The sequence below is a fragment of the Mus caroli genome, unplaced genomic scaffold, assembly GCF_978045245.1.
Source record: "Mus caroli unplaced genomic scaffold, Mus_caroli_1 scaffold_9, whole genome shotgun sequence".
In the NCBI taxonomy this organism is placed as follows: domain Eukaryota; kingdom Metazoa; phylum Chordata; class Mammalia; order Rodentia; family Muridae; genus Mus; species Mus caroli.
This window is the reverse complement of record NW_028227264.1, coordinates 40688132-40709039: the sequence shown is the minus strand read 5'-3', so window position 1 is coordinate 40709039 and position 20908 is coordinate 40688132. Positions and strand designations below refer to the sequence as shown.

Below are 20908 nucleotides of genomic sequence, written 5' to 3'. Positions count from 1 at the left end.
ACCCAAAAAACCCTCAGATGAGGGGCTGGAGAGATGGCTCAGTGGTTATGAGCACGCGCTGCTCTTCAGGAAGACCCATGTAGGGGCTCACAACCACCTGGAACTCCAGCTCTAGGGAATCTCATGCCCTTTTCTGGCTGGTGGGCACCTTACACCTGGAGTGCATTCATGCAGACACATCCTGCAAATTAAAAAAAAAAAAAAAAAAAAAGCCCCAAACAAACAACAACGCAAACTTAAAAGAGAAAATTTCAAGGAGAGTAATTTGATTGTTATTTGTTTCCTTCAATTGAGTATTCTTATTTTAAGATAGGGTCTTACTCTGTAGCCCTGGCTGGCCTCCAGCTTGCTTTGTAGATTAGGCTGTCCTCACGCTTAGAAAGGTTTGCCTGCTTCTGCCTCCTAAGTTAATCAAAGCTGTGTAACATCACACCCAGCTAGTAATTTTATTTTTTAAAATGCTCTTGAAGGATTTGGGACACTAGATCTGTGATAGACTCTTGCCTAGCATGATGGTGACCCTGGCTTTTATTTCTAGTCTGGTAAATATATGAACAAGCAAAACCCCCACAAATTAAAAAAAATCACTTTTGAGTATTAAAATTCTCTTATGCTGGCATACTGGCACACCTTTAATCCCAGCTCTCAGGATGTAGAGGCAGGGGGGATCTCTGTGAGTTAGAGGCCAGCATAGTCTACATAGTAAGTTTCAGGACAGCCAGAGCTATGTAGTGAGACCCTGTCTTGCAAAAAATCCAAAAAAAACCAGTTTTACTTTTAAAAGTATTTTTATTTTGCTATGTGTATGGCTGTTTTGCCTGCGTGTACGTCTGTGCACCACATGCGTGGAGTGTCCTCAGAGGCAAGAAGAAGGTGTCCAGTCCCCTGGAACTGCAGTCACCAATGGAGATGAACCATCACATGGCTGCTGGGAACCGAACCAGGATCTTCTAGAACAGCTCATGCTCGTAGCCACTCAGCCATCTTTCCAGCCCCAAAGTCTTGCTTTTTATATAAATAAAAAGGCTTCCATTGTGTTCATATATTTTGATTGAAATGAATAATGATCTTCCAGGTTATGATGAGAAATAGATGTTGAAAAATAAGATCACACATGAAAATACAAGGCCATGCATTCCCATTGTAACCAGGCTGTTTGTTTGTTTCATTTTTATTTTTTGAGATAGTATCCCTTGTATGTACACTTGTGGTGTGTTTGTGTCTGTCTGTCTGTCTGTTTGTCTACTCATCCATCTATTATTTAGAGATCTATAACTGCAGCTGGAGTTTGCCTATTGGCTATGGCCAGCAAGCCCAGGGACAGTCCTTTTTCCATGTCTCCTGCACTGCCTGCTGTTACAGACATGGAAGGAGCACCATGCCCGCTCTTCTGTCGGCTCTGGGGATGTGAACTGTATAACAAACTCTGCTGAATGTGTTCTCCTTCCAGCCCAAGACTCAGACTGTAAAGATGCTACAGACCCATTTCTTTTAAATACAGTGGGGGTGGGGGTGGGGGTGGAACATAAATCTTCCAATTGTCATAAAAGGGAAATCTGAGTGATTGGGCCTCTGAGTTCCCAGATGGTGTTTGTGGCATTCTTACTTTGGTCTTAGATTCATGACTTTGATTATGTTTTCGTGGACAAGTTTAAGGTCTATTTTGCTCTCCTCTCCTCTCTCCTCTCTCCTCCCCTCCCCTCCTCTCCCCTCCCCTTCCCCTCCCCTCCCCTTCCCCTCCCCTCCCCTCCTCCTCTCTTCCCCTCCCCCTCCCCTCCCCCCTCCTTTCCTCTTGTCTCTTCCTGAGAAAGTTCCTGTAACTCTGTACTGTCATAATAGAACTCCCTCCTTCACTCGGCCGTGCTTTCGGTAGTAAACATTTGAAGACGTTCAGAGCATTGCCTTTGCCCCGGGAGCAGTGGACTGTGAAGAATGGGAGCTCGTGGATACTTTGTTACCAAATAAAACTTACAACCAGGTTAATCCAACACATTTAATGTATGCATAATTGTTATTGTGCTGGGAAGTAATTAGGCATAAATGATAAGTAGTTCATGTAAATCACTATAATTAGAATTACTTTTACACAGCCGAATCAAGCGTTTCTGGAGTCAGGGAGGGAAAGAATTAAACAGCCTTCCATTCTCGCTCTCCATTAATCAGGGCTGTGCAGGCTCCTGGTTTTTTCATCCTTTGGGAGGAGACTTCACGGCTTGTTTGTAAGGAAGCGAGACTGGGCATCTAACTATAGCCACGTTTCCTGGAATGGTGCTTTGCTCGACAATGGGAGGGTGGCACTTGCCATGGTGTGTCTGTTCCATGTCTTGGCCGAGGAAGTCTCACCCAGTGATGTGGTAGCAAGATGCCCAGGTTTGTGTGACAATGTGCAGACAGCAGTGTGGAAATGTAGCACCTATAGTTATGTGCAGTGCATTCCACTTGAGGACAGTAATTACCGTTACTTGACCACATGGGGTGTGTGCACAAACGGTTGTGAAGTTGTATGCAAAGCTGTGTGTTGTGATGGAATCTGACTTCCCACTCATCAACGAGTCTAGCTCACTCTCATTCCTTCTCACTCTGTGTGTCTATATGGTGTGTGCTTGTTCCCCAGGGAGATGCCAGTGGCACATTGTGAGCTCTGCATGGCAGCAGTGGTGATGGAGACGTATAGTGAGAGTTTCTGTTTCTTTAAAAATCTAGTGATGCGATGTGAATCCCAGGTTTTGTTTTAATCCCAGGTGTGGGATATGAGGCTGCTTCAGTTTGTCCACAGCCACAAACTATAATTGGCTTGTGTTCTAGGAAGGGCATCGTTTTTTGCCAGCTGCAGATAGTTTTAATTCTGGGGACTCTGGAGAGGGAAAAAAAATGCCAGAGTCCCAAGAGGGTCCGGAGGCACTTAGAGAAAGAGAAGGCTTCTGCTCTCCCTGCTGCTCCTGGTCCCTGCTGCTCACGTTTGTCAGGTGGTCCTGACTGCAAAGATTGGACTCCTTCCAAGGAACACTTCGCCCCTAGTCAGGAGGAAGGAGCCTAAAGAGATCCCCGCCCTCCTTTCCTAACCTCCCTTCTCTCCTACTAGTGCTGGGGCGGGGGCGTCAGAAGGGAGGCAGAGCTATAAGAACCCAGTTAAATAGCACAAACATACATCAACAGAGACCACAATGGGGCTGTCCTGATTTGCTTTTGCTCTTTGAACTATAGTGACCCTGCTCTCCCTGGACATTGGCTTGGCTTGCAAGTGGAACAAAGGAATGCAGTGTCTCTTCTATTGTTTCCTCTCATTCATCCCATTTGCCACACTGTGTCAAGACTGTTCCTAACATATGCATATTTTTGTTTCTTTGAGACAAAGTCTGGTGATATAGTGTCCCCTTCTCTGCCTCCCAAGTGCTGGAATTAAAGATGTGTTGCTTCACCAGTTTTGGGGACCATCTTAGGTTGCCCACATGTGCCTTTACTAAATACTTTCTTTTCTTGGTCTTCTTGGGTCTGTAGAATCAAACTCAAGGCCTGGCATAAAGCAGGACCTTAGTGTCCAATCCATGTTTATAGAATGAAAGAGAAAAATAAGTAACAGAGCCCTCATAGAAGATGCATAAAATAATTCTGTGTGGATTTGAAGGCAGTTGTGGTAGCTTTGGGCCTATCCCATGTGTACCTGTGAGTTCCTGTTTCTGTGTCTGTCTCTGGGAATGATTCCTTAGCGATAGTTGTTGCTGGATATTTGATCACATTGTGAACCTCAAGATTGTGTTATTTACTGGAAAAAAAAAAGCTATTTCTAGTGGTGTGGCTCAGCTCTAGCACACACCTTTATCCCCTCTGGCTGGAATACAGAAGCTTCTAGGACGAGGTCTAGGTTAGGAGACGGAGGCAGTAAGGCTCCAAGATGACATTTGTTTCAGGAGGATAAGTTACAGTTACAAATAGTTCTTTTTTTTCTTTTTTTTTAAGATTTATGTATTTATTGTATGTATATGAGGACACCATAGCTGAACAGATGGTTGTGAGCCTTCCTGTTGTTGTTGGGAATTGAATTTTAGGACCTCTGCTTGCTCCCATTGGCCCTGCTCGCTCAGTCCTTGTTTGCTCCAGCCCAAAGATTTACTTATTGTCATTAATAAGTACACTGTTGCTGTCTTCAAACATACCAGAAGAGGGTGTCAGATCTCATTACGGGTGTTTGTGAGCCACCCTGTGGTTGCTGGGATTTGAACTCAGGACCTTCGGAAGAGCGGTCAGTGCTCTTACCCTCTGAGCCACCTAGCCAGCCCTACAAATAGTTCTTACTAGTATAGAAGACGCCTGGAATCCCAGGGTCATCCTCCAACTGAGAACCTCATTCAGAGTAAGATGCTGTCCCCCCCCCCCCCCAACTTCCTTTTAGTGATTTCCTGGTCATTTTGAGGCATATGCTCATGTCCTGGGTGTCCAGTTGATTTGTGGGAGATGGGGGAGGGGTGGAGAGCGGGGCACGGTGAGGGGCTCGCCAAAACCAGAGTTTCAGACAGGAGCATGAGACCAGGGAGGATTTGCTTGAAAATTGCTTCTTGTCACTTGTCTCCCAGTGGCACCTAGGAGTATTTAAAAATCCTTGTTGCTGGACCTATAAGTTCCCAGCACTAGAGAGGGAGAGGAAGAAGGATCAAAGCCTGAAGCTAGCTTGGGTTACCTAGCAAAACCTTGTCTTAGAAAGGTTAAAATCATTTATGTTTGTCTATTCTGTTATCAGAGATTGAGAGGTGTATTGTTTCCTTAGTATAGACTGGGTTTCTCTCTGCTTGCCAGGTTGGTCTCCAGCTCTTGGCCCCTAATCAGGGGGCTTCCTGAGTAGGTAGAACTGTAAGTGAACACCATCACGCCCAACTAGTTCCTCCCTCCCTCCCTCCCTCCCTCCCTCCCTCCCTTCCCTCCCTCCCTCCCTTCCCTCTCTCCCTCCCTCCCTCCCTCCCTCCCTCCCTCCCTCCCTCTCTTATCCTTCCTTCCTCCTTTCCCCCTCCCTTCCCTCTCTCCTTCCCTCCTTCCCTCCTTCCCTCCCTCTGCTATCCTTCCTTCCTCCTTTCCCTCTCCCTTCCCTCCTTCCCTCTCTCCTTCCCTCCCTTCCTCCCTCTCTCCTTCCCTCCCTCCCCCTCCCTCTCTCTTTCCTTCCTTCCTTCCTTCCTTCCTTCCTTCCTTCCTTCCTTCCTTCCTTCCTTCCTTCCCTCCCTCCCTCCCTCCCTCCCTCCCTCCCTCTCTCCTTCCCTCCCTCTCTCTCTTATCCTTCCTTCCTCCTTTCCCTCTCCCTTCCCTCTCTCCCCTTCCGTTGGATGCTTAAGTCCCATGGTTTATTAAATTAACTTAAAAATACAAATCATGAGAATCGGTAGGTAGATCAGTGGCACATTCAGGGCTGTGTCTACACAAGAGGAGCGCTGTGCAGGTGTGAACTTCTGGGCTTACCATGTCCTGTCAGTCCACTGCAGCAGCTTTTTTCGATGACAACATTAAGCCAACAGGACTGGGTTTGAGCATGTGGTAGGTGAAACATCCCTGTTCTGTCTACAGCTCCATGGCTGGCTTCTAGATGCTGCTCTGCAAGCCATTTCTTGTGTGTGTTGTAGAATCCGAAAGCCCCTTTATTTAGATACTTAAATACACTTAATTATACTAGTAAACTGAGCAAATTGATGTACTTTAGGTTAGGAGGGCTCTTTTGAATATCAGCTAAAGCCATTAAAAAACATTTTCATTTAAGGAAAGTTTATGGATGCTAACATATAGTTCTGCTTTTTTTGTTCTTCTTTTTTTAAAAGATCTTTAGAAACCTGAAGGATGTACTTTTATCAGAAGTGGTCCACGTGGAGAAGGCTGTAACGCCAGTTTTTAAACGATGTAATTATCCTCAGCATTCCAGCTGGAATCATTGTCTCTGATTCCGCCATTTGGGGAGATAATAATGCAGTCGTGGGGAAATGGGGGGAAACAGGAAAAGTAATATTCCTGAATTTTAAACAAACTGAAAACAATACTTTTTATCTTAACAGCACTGCCCTTCTTATCTAGTTGTTCTAATGGAAACTATGCTGGAGTAGTAGGGCAGATAACCCCGAGAGGCAGAGGTGTGCCTTTTAGTTTAGAGCATTGATGAGAACCACCGTGGATCATTATGGGTAGGATTAAAAAAAAGAAAAAGACCTTTATTTTTTGAGACAGTGTCTTGCTATGTAGCCCAGACTTGCCTTGCATTTGAGATCCTCCTGCCTCTGCCTTCTGAGTGCTGGGATAACATGGCTGTATTATGTGCCCAGCACCTTGGATTATTCTTAATGTTAAAAATTTTAGCCAGGCGTGGTGGTGCACACCTTTAATCCCAGCATTTGGGAGGCAGAGGCAGGCGGATTTCTGAGTTCGAGGTCAGCCTGGTCTACAAAGTGAGTTCCAGGACAGCCAGGGCTACACAGAGAAACCCTGTCTCGAAAAAAAACAAAAAACAAAAAATGAAAAACAAAAAACAAAGAAAAAAATTTAATGACATAGAGAACAAAAGATGAGATCTAAATCATTAAATGTAAGTATTTGGAATGGTCGCTTTGCATTTATAGCAGTTAAAGCAAAGGAGTAGTTTGGAAAGCAAATATCTAGAACATCAGTATGCAGGTGGGTTTTCTGTTGTCTGCGTGGTTTTGGAGACAGGATTTCAAGTAGTTCAAGCTGGTCTTGAACTCACTGTGTAGGTAAGGATGGCCTTGAACCTTAACCTTTACCTTAACCTTAACTTCTCAAGAGCTAGTGTAGATGCGTGTTACTATGCATGGCTTGATTTTTAAGAAACAACTTTAGAGCCAGGCATGGTCCCGCTTATGTGTAATCCTAGCAGAGGGAGAGGAGGACCTCTGAGTTGGAAACCAGCCTTATCCTCATAGTGAATTCCAGGCAAGCCGAGACCACCCTGAGACTTTGCTTAAAATCTCTGAAGAAAGAGATGAGAAAACACTAGAAAAATGGAAAGAAAGCCCGTGTTCATGGATTTGTGGAATTAATATTGTGAAAAGAACCATCCTACCAAAAGCAAATTACAGTGTTGAGGTCCAGGAAATGACCCACAAACCACTCAGACACTGATCTCAGTCACACAGGGATGGTTTATCGAACACACACCCTGGAAATGATCAGCCAGGGCTGCAGTTTCACAAGAGAAGACACCGTCTAGTTTCTCTATGGAGAAGCAGGAGCCAGTGTCTGAAAGTGGCAGGGGTGTAGCTTAGCTTTGAGGAGACTGAGAAGGTTCCAGAGAACCATTCAAGAGAGAGTAGACTAACTAGAAGTTCTTGAAAGCGTTATTGTGTTGGTATAGAGTTCAGTTGTGCTGCTGGGAATTGAACCCTGGGCCTTGTGCATGCTAGGCTGTCTGCTGCTGAGCTGTAGCCCGGGGCTAGATACAGATCTAAAGTTGCTTGAGCTTACTAACTTACTGGGATTAATTATTTTTATTTTCTGTGCATGAGTGTTCTATCTATCCATCTACCTATCATCTGTCTGTTTCTCTCTCTCTCTCTCTCTCTCCTTTGTGTGTGTGTGTATCACATAGTGCCTGATATGTGAGGAGGCCAGCTATGTGGATTCCCCTGGAGATAGAATAAATAGGTGGTTGTGATGCCTTGTGCATACTGGGAATCAAACCCAGTCTTCTGCAAGAGCTGCAAGTGCTCTTAACCTCTAAGCATCCCTTCCCATCCCCCGACTCCGCCATGCAAGTTTTAAATAGTTTTAGTAAAGTATGTTTCTATGTTTTTGTTATGAGTTGTTATGGCTAATATCTTATCAATAGGTCTATAGGAAAGTATGGCATGTATGGGGCTCAGGATAGTCAAAGCATAGAGGTCCAGGAGGACCGTGCTTCCTGAGAATCAGGGCAGACTGTTCTGTGTGACGTCATTTGAGGGACTGTGGGAGAGCTCAGTGGGTATGTTTGCTAGCAGCCAAACTTGATGACCTGAATTTGATCTCTGGGACTCACATGGTGGATCAGGAGAAATGACTCTCAAAAGTTGTTCTCTGTCCTCAACACATATGCTGTGAAGTGCACACCCCCTCTGCTTACTCACAGAGAAACACATAACTGCAATACAAATGTAAATGTCATTTAGATAGACTATGCTTTTATATATTTGAGTACACTGTAGCTGTCTTCAGACACGCCAGAGGAGGGCATCGGATCCCATTACAGATGGTTGTGGGCCACCATGTGGTTGCTGGGAATTGAACTCAGGACCTCTGGAAAAGCAGTCAGTACTCTTAACCACTGAGCCATCTCTCCAGCCCCTAGATAGACTATGCTTAACATTTTTTGGTAGATGGTATCCAGTTTTTTTTTTTTTCCAAGACAGGGTTCCTCTGTATAGCGATTAAAGGCGTGCGCCACCACGCCTGGTGGTATCTAGGTTTTATTCTTACTTTAATTAATTTTGTTTTTTTGAGACAGGGTTTCTCTGTATAACAGCCCTGGCTGGCCCAGAACCAGCTTTGTAAGACCAAGGTGACCTCAAACTCAGAAATCAGTTTGCTTTTGCCTACTGGGTTCTGTGATTAAAGTCATGTGCCACCTGACATCCAGCCAGCATCTAGGCTTTAAAATAAGTAGTCAGAACTTCTTTATTTGTTTATCAGCTTTTATTATTATATTATATTTATTATTATTATTATTATTTTTGGTGATGCTGGGATTTAATCTAGGGCCACGTAAATGGGCAAAGCTCTACCAAATAGCTATATCTCATCCTTAGTTTTTTTGAGACAAGTAGCCCAGGCTAGCCTTGAACTCAAGATCCTCTTGGTTGAGCCTCTAAGTGCTAGGATTGCTATGGATACCTAGAAGTATCTCTTTACCATTTAAAAACATGTGAGATCCAGTGTGGGCCTGGCATCGTGCTACAGGCTCTCAATCCCAGCACTCGAGGCAGAGGCAGAGAGGCAGAGAGGCAGAGGGGCAGAGGGGCAGAGGCGCAGAGGGGCAGAGGGGCAGAGGGGCAGAGGGACAGAGGGACAGAGAGAGAGAGAGGCAGAGAGGCCGAGAGGCAGAGAGAGGCAGAGAGAGGCAGAGAGGCAGAGAGAGGCAGAGAGAGGCAGAGAGAGGCAGAGAGGCAGAGAGGCAGAGAGGCAGAGGCAGGCAGATCTTTGTGATTTTAAGGCCAGCTAGTCTACATAGAGAGTTCCAGGCCAACCAGGAACTATATAGTAAGACCCTCTCTCAAAAACCAAACATCCTTGCCCCATAAAAATTCCAAACCAAGCACAAATTCAATTTAATTTAAGAAGAGGAATGGGAAGTAAATATGAATTTTCAAAAAACCAATAAAGTATATTTTAAAATATATAAAGCAATGTTACATAAACTGTATATGTAGCATGTAAAAATCTGACAGGTGCTCTTTCTAAAACATATGCGTTATTGAATAGGAAGGAAAAGAAGAAGACAGATCTATAAATGCTTCTTCCTGAAGTACTGAGCATGGAGTCCCAGCCATTACATTTGCTAGGAAGCATTCTGTCCTTGAGATGTTCATCCCATCCTCAGAGCTACCTTTGCTAGAAAGACTGCGCCTCAGTGAAGCACTCCTTCCAACCTTGTTGTTTTTCTAACTTAAATTTTGTTTATTTAGTGTATACTGATAGCATCGTGTGAACAGTACTGTTGAGGCCTGAGAATCGCCACACAAAGCACTCAGACACTAATCTCAGTCAAACAGAGCTGGTTTACTGAATGCCCACCACAAGACTGACTGACTGATCAGGGTTGTAGCCTACAGAGCTGACTATACCCAGGAATGTCCCCCAGGGCCAGTTTATAAAGGCAAAACCCACGATGAGCTCATATACACGTGCAAGAAGTGCTGCCCAGTGGTCGGCTCCAACTCAAGCTATTTTGGCTAGCTAGCTAGGATAGTTCTAACTGACCTTTATTCTGATTGGTCCTAAGTGGAGCTTATGGTTGTGGAATTTCTTAGGATTAACAAACCTCTGAACATAACAGGCTATATGGTCAGCTTGACCCTGCTCTGAGTCAAGCTATTTTTCTGTGTCAGTAACAAAATGGCCTGACTGGCAGGCATGGAACAAAATGGCTGCAGCTATGCAGGGGGAGCCAGCTTCAACAAATACCAGAGAAAGAAAAACTAGTCAAGGTATGGTGGCTTACACCTTTAATTCCAGAACTGGGGACCTTTGAGTTCAAGGCCAGTCAGGTCAACATAGCAAGTTCCAGGCTAACCAAGGCTATGCAGATACAGGGGGATACTGTCTTTAAAACAAACAAACAAACAAACAAACAAACAATCAAACACCCCAAAACAGCAATAATAATAAAAATTATTCTTTTTTTTTTTTTTTTTTTGGTTTTTCGAGACAGGGTTTCTCTGTGTAGTCCTGGCTGTCCTGGCACTCACTTTGTAGACCAGGCTGGCCTCGAACTCAGAAATCCACCTGTCTCTGCCTCCCGAGTGCTGGGATTAAAGGCGTGCGCCACCACACCCGGCTAAAAAAATTATTCTTACAGAATGTATTTTGAAGAATTATGAATGACAACACCCACACTGGGATCCAGGAGTCACCCCCACAAACCACAGAAACTCCAATCTCAGCCAGATAATGATAGCTTGTTTATATTTATTTATTTATTTAAGATAAGTTCATTAAAGCATCTTTATTTTTAGATTTGTATCTAGAAAGTTAAATATAATCCCATATTATAATAACATCACAATATTTAACCCCATAAAAAATCTCACGATATTTAGATTATGTTTTACTTGTCTTTCTTTCTTTCTTTCTTTCTTTCTTTCTTTCTTTCTTTCTTTCTTTCTTTCTTTCTTGTTTTTTATTAGATATTTTCTTTATTTACATTTCAAATGTTATCCTCTTTCCTGGTTTCCCCTCCAAAAACCCTCTATCCCTTCCCCTCCTCCCCTGGCTCACCAACCCACCCACTCCCACTTTCTGGCCCTGGCAGTCCCCTATACTGGGGCACAGAGCCTTCATAGGACCAAGGGCCTCTCCTCTCATTGGTGCCCAACTAAGCCATTCTCTGCTATGCTACATATGCAGCTGGAGCCATGAGTCCCACCATGTGTTTTCTTTGGTTGGTGGTTTATTCCCAGGGAGCTCTGGAGATACTGTTCATATTGCTGTTCCTCCTATGGGGCTGCAAACCCCTTCAGCTCCTTGGGTCCTTTCTCTAGCCCCTCCATTGAGTTCCACATGCTCCATCCAATGGATGGCTGTGAGCATCCACTTCTGTATTTGTCAGGCACTGGCAAGTGATAGTTTATTGAGCATTCACTCTAGGATTGATTAATCAGGGCTGAAAACCAGACTTGGAGCTGACTGTGATCATGAGTCAGAATTCTATGGAGCTTTCAAGCCTGAAATCCATAAACATCTGTACCAAGTTACTTCACCAGTCAGGATTTAGGAATAGGCAGCTTCCTTAGGAACATGTCTTCATTGGTTGAGGGGGGCCATTTATTCTACTATGGCAGGGGACTTGCCTTGCCTATCATTCATGTTTTAACTTGCCATCCAGGATATCAGTTACCCAAGAGCATGAGTCTGTCTGCCAAGTAGGATGTTAATTCCCAGGGAGGACTTGGAAACTTAAAACTTTACTCAACCACTACTCAAAGTATAACTGTTATCCTAAATGGGTTCTTATATTGGTGCAGGTGTCTCTCTTATATTGGGGTCATCCCAGGGGCAGCTTATGAAGGCAGAAACCATAAAAGCTCATCCAGAGGTGCAGGAAGTGCTGCCGGGTGGTTGGTTTGGGCCCAAGTTTATTGCAGCTAACTCTACAAAGCAGTTTTTACTGACCTCTAAGAGCACCAAAGCATAGAACATATGCCATCAACTCAGGCGTGAGAAAGTTTCCTAGTAACGGTAGTAACAGTATAAAATGGCTGGCTAGACAGGCAGCAGCTACCTAGGCCTTGACACCCCAGTTTTCTAACACAGAAATGCTTTCAAAAGATTTCTAGCTGGACAGTGGTGTGCACACCATTAATCCCCATACTCAAGGAGGCAGAGGCAGGCAGATCTTTGTGAGTTTGAGGCCAACCTAGTCTACTGAGCAAGTTTCAGGACAGCCAGGGCTGCATAGAAAAACCCTATGTGGAAAAACAAAAGAACAAAACCAAAAAACCAAAAAACCAAAAACCAAAAATCCAAAACAACCCCCCCCTCAAAAAAACCAAACCCAAATGAGACAGAGAGAGAGAGAGAGAGAGAGAGAGAGAGAGAGAGAGAGAGAGAGAGAGAGAGAGAGAGGAGAAAGAGAGCGAGCTATTTAACATTGCAAACATACATTTAGAGACTTTTTAGGTTTTATATTAGGTTTCAAATTATGACATTGTTCTAAAATTGTTTAAGGGTATAATCCTTTTTTTTTTTGTTGTTGACAAGTTGAAAACCAAATGACACAATGTTTCACACAAAAAAGAAAGAAAGCAAAGCTCAGATGTTGGCAGGTGGGACTCTGTTTCCAGCTGTGTCTTAAGAGTAGTGACTTGCAGGGGACATAGGGAAGCTGTGCATGAGTTGGAATCAGAGCAGAGAGAGCACACTGGCCTGGCCTGTACCAGGGCGTGGCCTGCATCAGGAGATGGATTAGCCTGGCCTGTACCAGGGCGTGGCCTGCATCAGGAGATGGATTAGCCTGGCCTGTACCAGGGCGTGGCCTGCATCAGGAGATGGGTTAGCAGAGTTGGGTGATACAACAGAAACAAGAGTGTTACGGATTGGATTCTGAATTGTGGTTTCAGGTTTTGCGCTTTAAGGCATAGTCTGATTGTATGTATAGTGGAGATTTCCTCCTGCCTCAGCGCCCTGTGTGCTGGGATTACAGGTATCTGACATGCTAGCCATCTTAAGCACTTCTCACGACAGCTCAGTGGTAATAAGTGTGGACACAGGTCTCTGTTTAACTACAGTCACTCCTACCCATCTCTTCATGTTACACAAATGGGACGCTGTATCCCCTAAACAGTGACTCCCCACCTCTGCTTCACCCTGATAACATGGGTCAGAAGTACTTTATCTTTATGTGTCTAGCTTATTTTACTAATACAATGTCCTCAAGATTTACCTGTGTTTGGGTCTATCAAGAATACCTCCCCTTTACAGGCTGCATAACGTATTGGCTTTGCAGACTTTCACACCAAGTTTTTTCTACTTATTGTATATAATTGCCTCCTTGATGTCCTATATATAGCACAGTTGGGAACATTATGTATATATGATTATATGTAATTATTTGCATGGTAGAAAATTTGTAATTTGTTCTTAATTTGCAGCTTTTTTCAAGGAACAAACCTCCAAAGGGCCTCTATGTTTATGGAGACATTGGTAAGTGTTAAAAAAGTGTTGGGTGGGCCAGTCAGGAGGTTCTGCAGCTTTCCCTCAGGGATAAAACTTCCGCGTCCACACCTCTCAGTCCCAAATTGGAGAACAGGATGAGGAGTCTGACTTGAGAGGGAGGGACAACCATCAGCTTCCGCCATTGATGCTCATAGGCTGGGGCTACAGTTTAAGGCAGAAGCAGTGTCACACAAGACTGTAAATACACTCACACTAGGGCGCCCCACAGGATGGAAGTCATCTGTAGTTGACTAGACAGCCAGGGTCTCAGTACAGTGCTGCTCTCTAAGCCTGCCTCTTTTTAAAGTGGGCTTATTCCTTTTTCCTTTTTAATTTCCATGCACATTTCTACTCATGATCTAAGTGTTAGAGTAATGACCTGGTTGTTACTATTGTCTCCCCAGAACTCCTGAAGAAGGGTCTTATGAACTCCAGTGGTCCCCCTGTCTCAGCACCACCCTGCAGTTTCCCTTACATTAGTTAGTAGACACAGTTAGGGTCTCAGCGGCAGCAGTTCCGTGCTCTCTGGGTTCTGTGCATTGAGCAGACTTGCCTTTTCTCAGCTCCTCTGCTGGTCCTTGTGAGTTTCCAGATGGGTAGTGCTCCTCACTCACATTGGGTGCTCCTCACTGTTCTGTGCCTGGGGTACTGCTCAGGGCCCTCACTCTGGCTGACTCTTGTTCTTTGGGAGAACATCACAGTTCCAGAACCTTCCCTTTCATGTTCAGTCATTGCAAAAGATCTGCTCTTTGTTGTTCCTGTTACCTTAACCACTGAACCAGAAATGGAGATGGTTGGTAAAGACTTATACAGAAGGGCCTGACAAACAAGACTGGTGAAGGTTGCTGGGAGTGTCTGACTGAACAGAGATGCACTGTGAGTAATGCATCAGAGGTCCTGAAAAAAACTAGCCATGAAGGAGGGAGACCTGGAATCCTAGCACTCAGGAGGCTGAGGTGGGAGGAGCGTGAGTTTGAGGCTAGCCTGGGCTATGTTGTAAGGTCTTGTCTTGAGCAAAACATAGAGGAAAGAAGGGAGGGAGGTGGGGTTGGGGGTGGGGGAGAGATACAGAGACAGAGGGACAGAGAGAGTCAGAGGGACAGAGACAGACAGAGACAGAGGGACAGACCGAGGCAGAGAGACAGAAGGAGAGAGAAGAGAATATAAATATGATCAGGGATGTTTGATGCAGGCTGGAGCACATAACCATTGGTTAAAATACCTTTATATTACAGAGGGGAAGAGAAACCAACCTTGAACTAGGAAGTGAGATAACTTTTGTTGGCCAACACCCATTTAGAATACTCAGAAAAGGGGTAGTAATAAAAAGTGTCAAGTTCTCATTTGGGGGGCTCTCTGGCTAGAAAAACAGTCTCAGAATGCCTCCATAATTAACTCTTATTCTTCGCCCTCCCATTTGGACTCAAGAATCAGCTGTCAAATCTAAGGAGATTCACAGGGAAGGAGGGAATCTGCTTCCTAACCCCACTGGCTACCGTTCATTTCCCCACTGTCTTGTGTTCTGTGGTGCCCACAGGAGTGTACTCTTTATTTATAGATTGGTAGAAATGAGGGACTTGGGTGGACCCTACATCCAGGGAACCTCCCCAGGATTGGTTTTAAGTTGGTGGATTAACATTGTAGCTTAGCCTTCAAGAAAACTTGTAGTATATTTTATTCTCAGTCAGGGGTTTCTACACTGCCTTTGATCATTCAGTTCCCAGATAAAAGACACAAATCTTTCATATTTATGATATGCCTTTAAAGCACTAGGGCTGGGCAGATACCTAACCTCTAAGCCACCAGTGTCTACTTCCCCATCCATAACCCTGAGTTATGACCTGCACGTTCCACTGGGACTGCTCTTAAATCCAATTGAGCCCTCATGGCTGTGTTTTCATGACTCATCTACCCCATGGCATTTTCTCCTCTCTTTACCTTCTTCTTTTACCCCTCATGGTCCTCCTCAGACCCAAAGCCCAGGGACCAAAACACTTCCCACCTCTCTTCAGCCCAGCTATAGGCTGTAGACATCTTTATTCAATCAATAGTTTTAAATTAAGGAGCAAGGTTACTGTCTCAGTTAGGGTTTTACTGCTGTGAACAGACACCATGACCAAGGCAACCCTCCCCCCCCCCCCAAGATATATAAAAAGACTTTATTTGCAGGGGAGCAGGAATTTAATCAAACAAACCAAACCCCATGTCGTCGTCCGACTCCTCGGACTCTTCCTTCTTCTCATCTTTCTTCTCCTCTGCTGCAGAGTGGGCAGAACCAGCAGCAGGTGCTGCAGAGCCAGGGGCAGCAGAAACTGCCACAGCCCCACCAGCAGGCACACTGGACAGCTTGCCAACACCTGCACCAATTTTTAGCATCCCCAGTCCCTGCTCACAGAAAAGGTTTTCACATCCTGGTAGAAGCCATAAAGTGACCCCATTGCCAGCTTCTGAGCATGTTCAGAAGCGCTGCAGGCACAAGCCTAAAATGAAAAGGCCTTGCACAACTCTGGCAGTGTTTCTAGGATGCTCTGGTCCACCAAGGTAACTCTTATAAGGACAACATTTAATTGGGGCTGGCTTACAGTTCAGAAGTTTAGTCCATTATCATCAAAGCAGAAGCATGGCAGTATCCAGGCAGGCATGGTGCAGGAAGAGCTGAGAGTTCTACATCTTCATCTGGAGGCTGCTGGGAGAAGACTGTTTTCCAGGCAGCTAGGAAGAGAGCCATAGTGCCCACACCCACAGTAACACACTTCCTCCAACATGGGATCCACACATGATCTTCTGGGATCTTTCAGAGCTTGTATCACTTGTCCAGCTCTGCCCTCTGTAGCACTCTAGGCTCTGGTTGACTCTACTCCACTGTTGGTGCTATTCCTGGTGATCATCTCATGATACTGGCATCTCCAATACACTTCCACTGAAACTAGGCTTCACCGATAGCCTCTCATAGGCTCCCTTCACGGTACCAGGCTTCAACTTCTTTGCATGACCCCTCAGTCCTGGGCCATCAACTGCAACTGGGGCTGCACCTTCACCAATGACCATGTCTGGCGTCTCACAGTGCTAAGCCTCAGCTTCCCTCTATGACCCCTTCATGTCTTCAAAACCAGTACCACCTGGGTGACTCTTACACATTACCAAGTGCAGCCACAGCATGGGGTACAGCCTTGGCTATCTCTGGAACACAGCTTCTTTGTGCTCTCAGAAAACACTTCCCAGAAGATTTCACCTTACTGATGCTGGCCTCTTCTTAATCACTGCTAATTTCTTAGCTCCAGCTAACCAGTATCAATAGTCCCAGTAGTCCCTGCTATTCTTGACTCTAAAGCTAGAGCCACATGGTGGACCTGCTGAGTTCTGCTGCTTGCTGGGGCTGGAACATGGTCCTCTTTATTCTATTACCAGCTTTTAGTTTTCCAACTCTCTCAATGCCTAAGCTTGGCTGTACTGAAATTTGCTCTGTAGGTTGACCTTGAACTTGGAGATCTGTATGTCTCTGTCTCCTATATGCTGGGATTAAAGGTGTATACCACCACATCTGGACTTAAGCTTTTCACCTAGAACTTGCTCTATTCCAGGCTGGCATTGAACTCAGAGATCTGCTTGATTTTGTCTCCTGGGATTCAAGGTGTGTACCAACATGCCTGAGCCTAAGCTTTTCATGGCCACTTTTCCTCAAGATCCAGATCAAAAGCCTGTGTCTTCTAGCCTCAAGATCTGAATCACAAATATACCCTCCATTTCTGGATTGCAGTTCATTCCAGATTAAAAGTCCAAACTATTTCTTGTTCAACTGCAAATACAAACATGAAGTTTAGCTGGATAGGCTCTAGCTCTGAGAGATCACCACTCCCTTAATCTCTTTATCTCCTTGAACACAGGATTCAGCTCCATTGCACTTCCTGGAGCCCTATTATTACTTAAACCACACATTTTGTATTTTTTCTTTCTAAGCTTGCTATGATTCGTCATAATGCTCTTTGTGAGACTAAACCACAGCATAGGGGCTAAACTAGATAGTTTTGAGACCTCCTTTGTCAATGCAATTAATTTGACTCTCTTCACTTGAACCTCAGGCAGACTGTTTGGACAAGGGCAAAAGCAGAGACTACTTCACCAAAACATCCTAAGAACAGTCTCTCGGCCACATACTAAAATTCTCTAGAGACGTGTTTCCACAGTTCAAATTACCCTCAGCAACAAAGTCTTCCATATTCCTACTAGGATGGCCCATTAAGCCTCACTTAAAGCATTCCACTGCTTCCAAATCCAAAGTCTCTAAATCTACAATTTTTTTTTCATACAAAAGCATGGTTGAGCCTACTATAGCAATACCCCACTCCTGGTACCAGCTTCTGTCCTAGTTAGGGTTTTACTGCTGTGAACAGACACCATGACCAAGACAACTTTTACAAGGACAACATTTAATTGGGGCTGGCTTATAAGTTTAGAGGCTTAGTCCATTATCATCAAGGTAGGAGCATGAGAGCATCCAGGCAGGCATGGTGCAGGAGGAGCTGAAGGCCACAAGGAGAAGACTGGCTTCTAGGGAGCTAGGATGACATTCTTAAAATCCACACCCGCAGTGACAACCCACAATGACAGACTTCCTCCAACAAGCCTACACCTACTCCAGTGAGACTATACCTCCAAATAGTGCCACTTTCTGGGCCAAGTGTATTCAAACCACCACAGTTACATAGCATCACTTGGTGTAGGTGAAAATTTCCTCATCCCTGGGGGCAACCGGACATTGGGACCAATATTTAGCATTACAATACATAGCAATAGACCAAGCTTCAACAAAAACTATTTTCAGTAATAGTATTTATATTTAGCTCATTACCTCCAGAGGCTGAAAGCCTGTAATGGTAATGTGGTGGTGGTGGTGGTGATAATGATTTGTGTCCTCACTCTTGGCATGTAGCTGGTTCTGTCACAAGCCTTTGACCAGAAGACAATGTCAAGGCAAAAACTCAGCTCCCAGCTCAAAGAGAGGAAGAGGCCATTGCTTTCTGGACCCATATGAGCATCCAGAGCCTAAAAACACAGATTCAGATTTCGAAAACACTGGGCTCCACTGTGGAAGTGCTTACACAAGATTCTTGTAGTTGCAGAACAAAGAAAGTTGTACATAAACACATTGGTGGGGCCACAGGTGTTTGGGCTACAGCCAGGCAAGACGACTGTAAGCACTTCCACAGTGGAGCCCAGTGTTTTCGAAATCTGAATCTGTGTTTTTAGGCTCTGGATGCTCATATGGGTCCAGAAAGCAATGGCCTCTTCCTCTCTTTGAGCTGGGAGCTGAGTTTTTGCCTTGACATTGTCTTCTGGTCAAAGGCTTGTGACAGAACCAGCTACATGCCAAGAGTGAGGACACTCTTGGTAGGTTTGAGACCTAGTAACATTCCTAAGTTTAGGGTTAGTGGTCAGATAATAAGTTTTAAAGTTTTGATAGTCACAAGGATGTTAGGTCAGATATAGGTGTGGACTATGGATGGCTTTCAAAGGATCTAAAATTAGCTGAAATAACTTATCTCTGGTTTGTAACATTTTAACACTCCTTAATCTTGAAATTTAGTCATTTATCCTTGTAGAATCTTTACTACAGGTGCATCTTTCCCTCCCTCCCTCCCTCCCTCTCCTCCCTTCCTTTTTTCTTTTCTTTTCTTTTTTTTTTGGGGGGGGGGACTTCAGTTCTTACTGCAGTGGTGCCAGTAGGGTTAATGATCTGTCTGGAGTATGAGAGTTGGAAGCACATGTTCTCATCCCTACTCAGAGCAGCCTGGGAAGCACATGTCCTGTGGTCCTTACCCAGAGCAGCCTGGGAAGCACATGTCCTGTGGTCCTTACCCAGAGCAGCCTGGGAAGCACATGTCCTATCATCCTTACCCAGAGCAGCCTGGTGCATTCTACCCTCACACCGAACTCCAGAAGCTGCTGAGACTGGGGCTGGAGGGGTGTGGAAAACACACTTACAGCCTTGTCTGCAAGGGAGAGAAGGAACCACGAGGGATATTCTCCAGGAGTTGTTTAGACTTCTTACTATAGGACTTTACTGTAAGCCCTCAAAGCTTTAGATTGTCAAAGTTGATCCCCTGGCAATACTCCTCTCTTGAGAAAACAGCAGGTTTAATTTATGAATCTTAGAATAAAACAACATCGTGAGTGTGGTAGAAGTTAGTGTCAGACTACTTCTGTCTTCGTTAGGGTTTTACTGCTTGAACAGACACCATGACCAAGGCAAGTCTTATAAAAAACAACATTAGATTGGGGCTGGCTTACAGGTTCAGAGGTTCAGTCCATTATCATCAAGGTGGGAGCATGGCAGTATCCAGGCAGGCATGGCACAGGAGGAGCTGAGAGTTCTATGTCTTCATCCAAAGGCTGCTAGTGGAAGACTGACTTCCAGGCAACTAGGGTGAGGATCTTATACCCACACCCACAGTGACACACCCATTCCAACCAGGTCACACCTATTGCAACAAGGCCACACCTTCAGATGGTGCCACTCCCTGGTCCAAAGATATACAAACCACATTCCACTCCCTGGTCCCCATAGACTTGTTCAAAAACATGAGTCTATGGGGGCCATACTTAAACATAGCATAATGCAAAATGCATTTAGTCCAACTTTCAAAGTCCTCATAGTCTATAGCAGTTGCAACAATGTTAAAAGTCCAAAGTTCAAGGTCTCTTCTGAGATTCATTCAACTTAATTAACTGTAATCCCCAAGCAGGCAGGAAACCAGCTGGGCAAACTCCAAACTCTGCATCTCCATGGCTGATGTCAAAGCGGTCTTCAGATCTCCTCTCCTTTTTCATCTTTGTTGACTGCAACAAACTGCTTTCTCCTGGGCTGGTTCCACTCCCTGTTAGCAGCTTTCCTCAGCATGTATCCCATGGCTCTGGCATCTTTAACATCTTTGAGTCTCCAAGGAAATTTCAATGTTACAGCTTCTTGTTTCAGTGTCTGGGATTCCACTTGATCTTTTGGACTCCTCCTAAGGGCTGGCATCACTTTTCCAGCTCTGCCCTCTGTAGCACTCTAAGCTCAGGTTGATCCACTCCATTACAGCTGCTGTTCTTGGTGATCATCCTATGGTAATGACATCTCCAATACACTGGGGTGTTCCACTCCAACTAGGCTTCACCAATAGCCTCTCATAGGCTCTCTTCAGGGTGCCAAGCCTCAAATCCTTTGCATGACCCCTTCAGTCCTGGGCCATCAACTACAGCGAGGCTTCACCTTCTCCAATGGCCTTCCCTGGCCTCTCACAGTGCTAAGCCTCAGCTTCTCTCCATGATACCTTCATTCCTTCACAAGCAGTACGACCTGAGTGACTCTTACACATTACCAAGTCCAGCCGCAGCATGAGGTACAACCTTGGGTATCTCTAGAACACAGCTTCTTTGTGCTCCCAGAAAACAATTTCCAGATTTCAACTCAGTGATGTTGGTCTCTTCTTAATCATTGCTAATGTCTTAGCTTCAGCTACCATCATCAATTGTCCCA

The 20908-nt window shown here is 44.9% G+C and overlaps 1 protein-coding gene across 3 annotated transcripts in view; it reads left to right on the top strand.

Annotated features, from left to right (window-relative positions):
- Window positions 1–20908, top strand: part of Afg1l (AFG1 like ATPase) — a 161205-nt gene that overhangs the window by 26334 nt on the left and 113963 nt on the right. For 2 of the 3 annotated variants that reach the window (XM_021174127.3, XM_085842799.1), the window contains exon 3: window positions 13326–13377. The exons of the other annotated variant lie outside the window; for it this stretch is intronic. In XM_021174127.3, the coding sequence (XP_021029786.1) occupies window positions 13326–13377 (52 nt within the window). The remainder of the gene's footprint in view (window positions 1–13325; window positions 13378–20908) is intronic. 3 annotated transcript variants of the gene reach the window in all.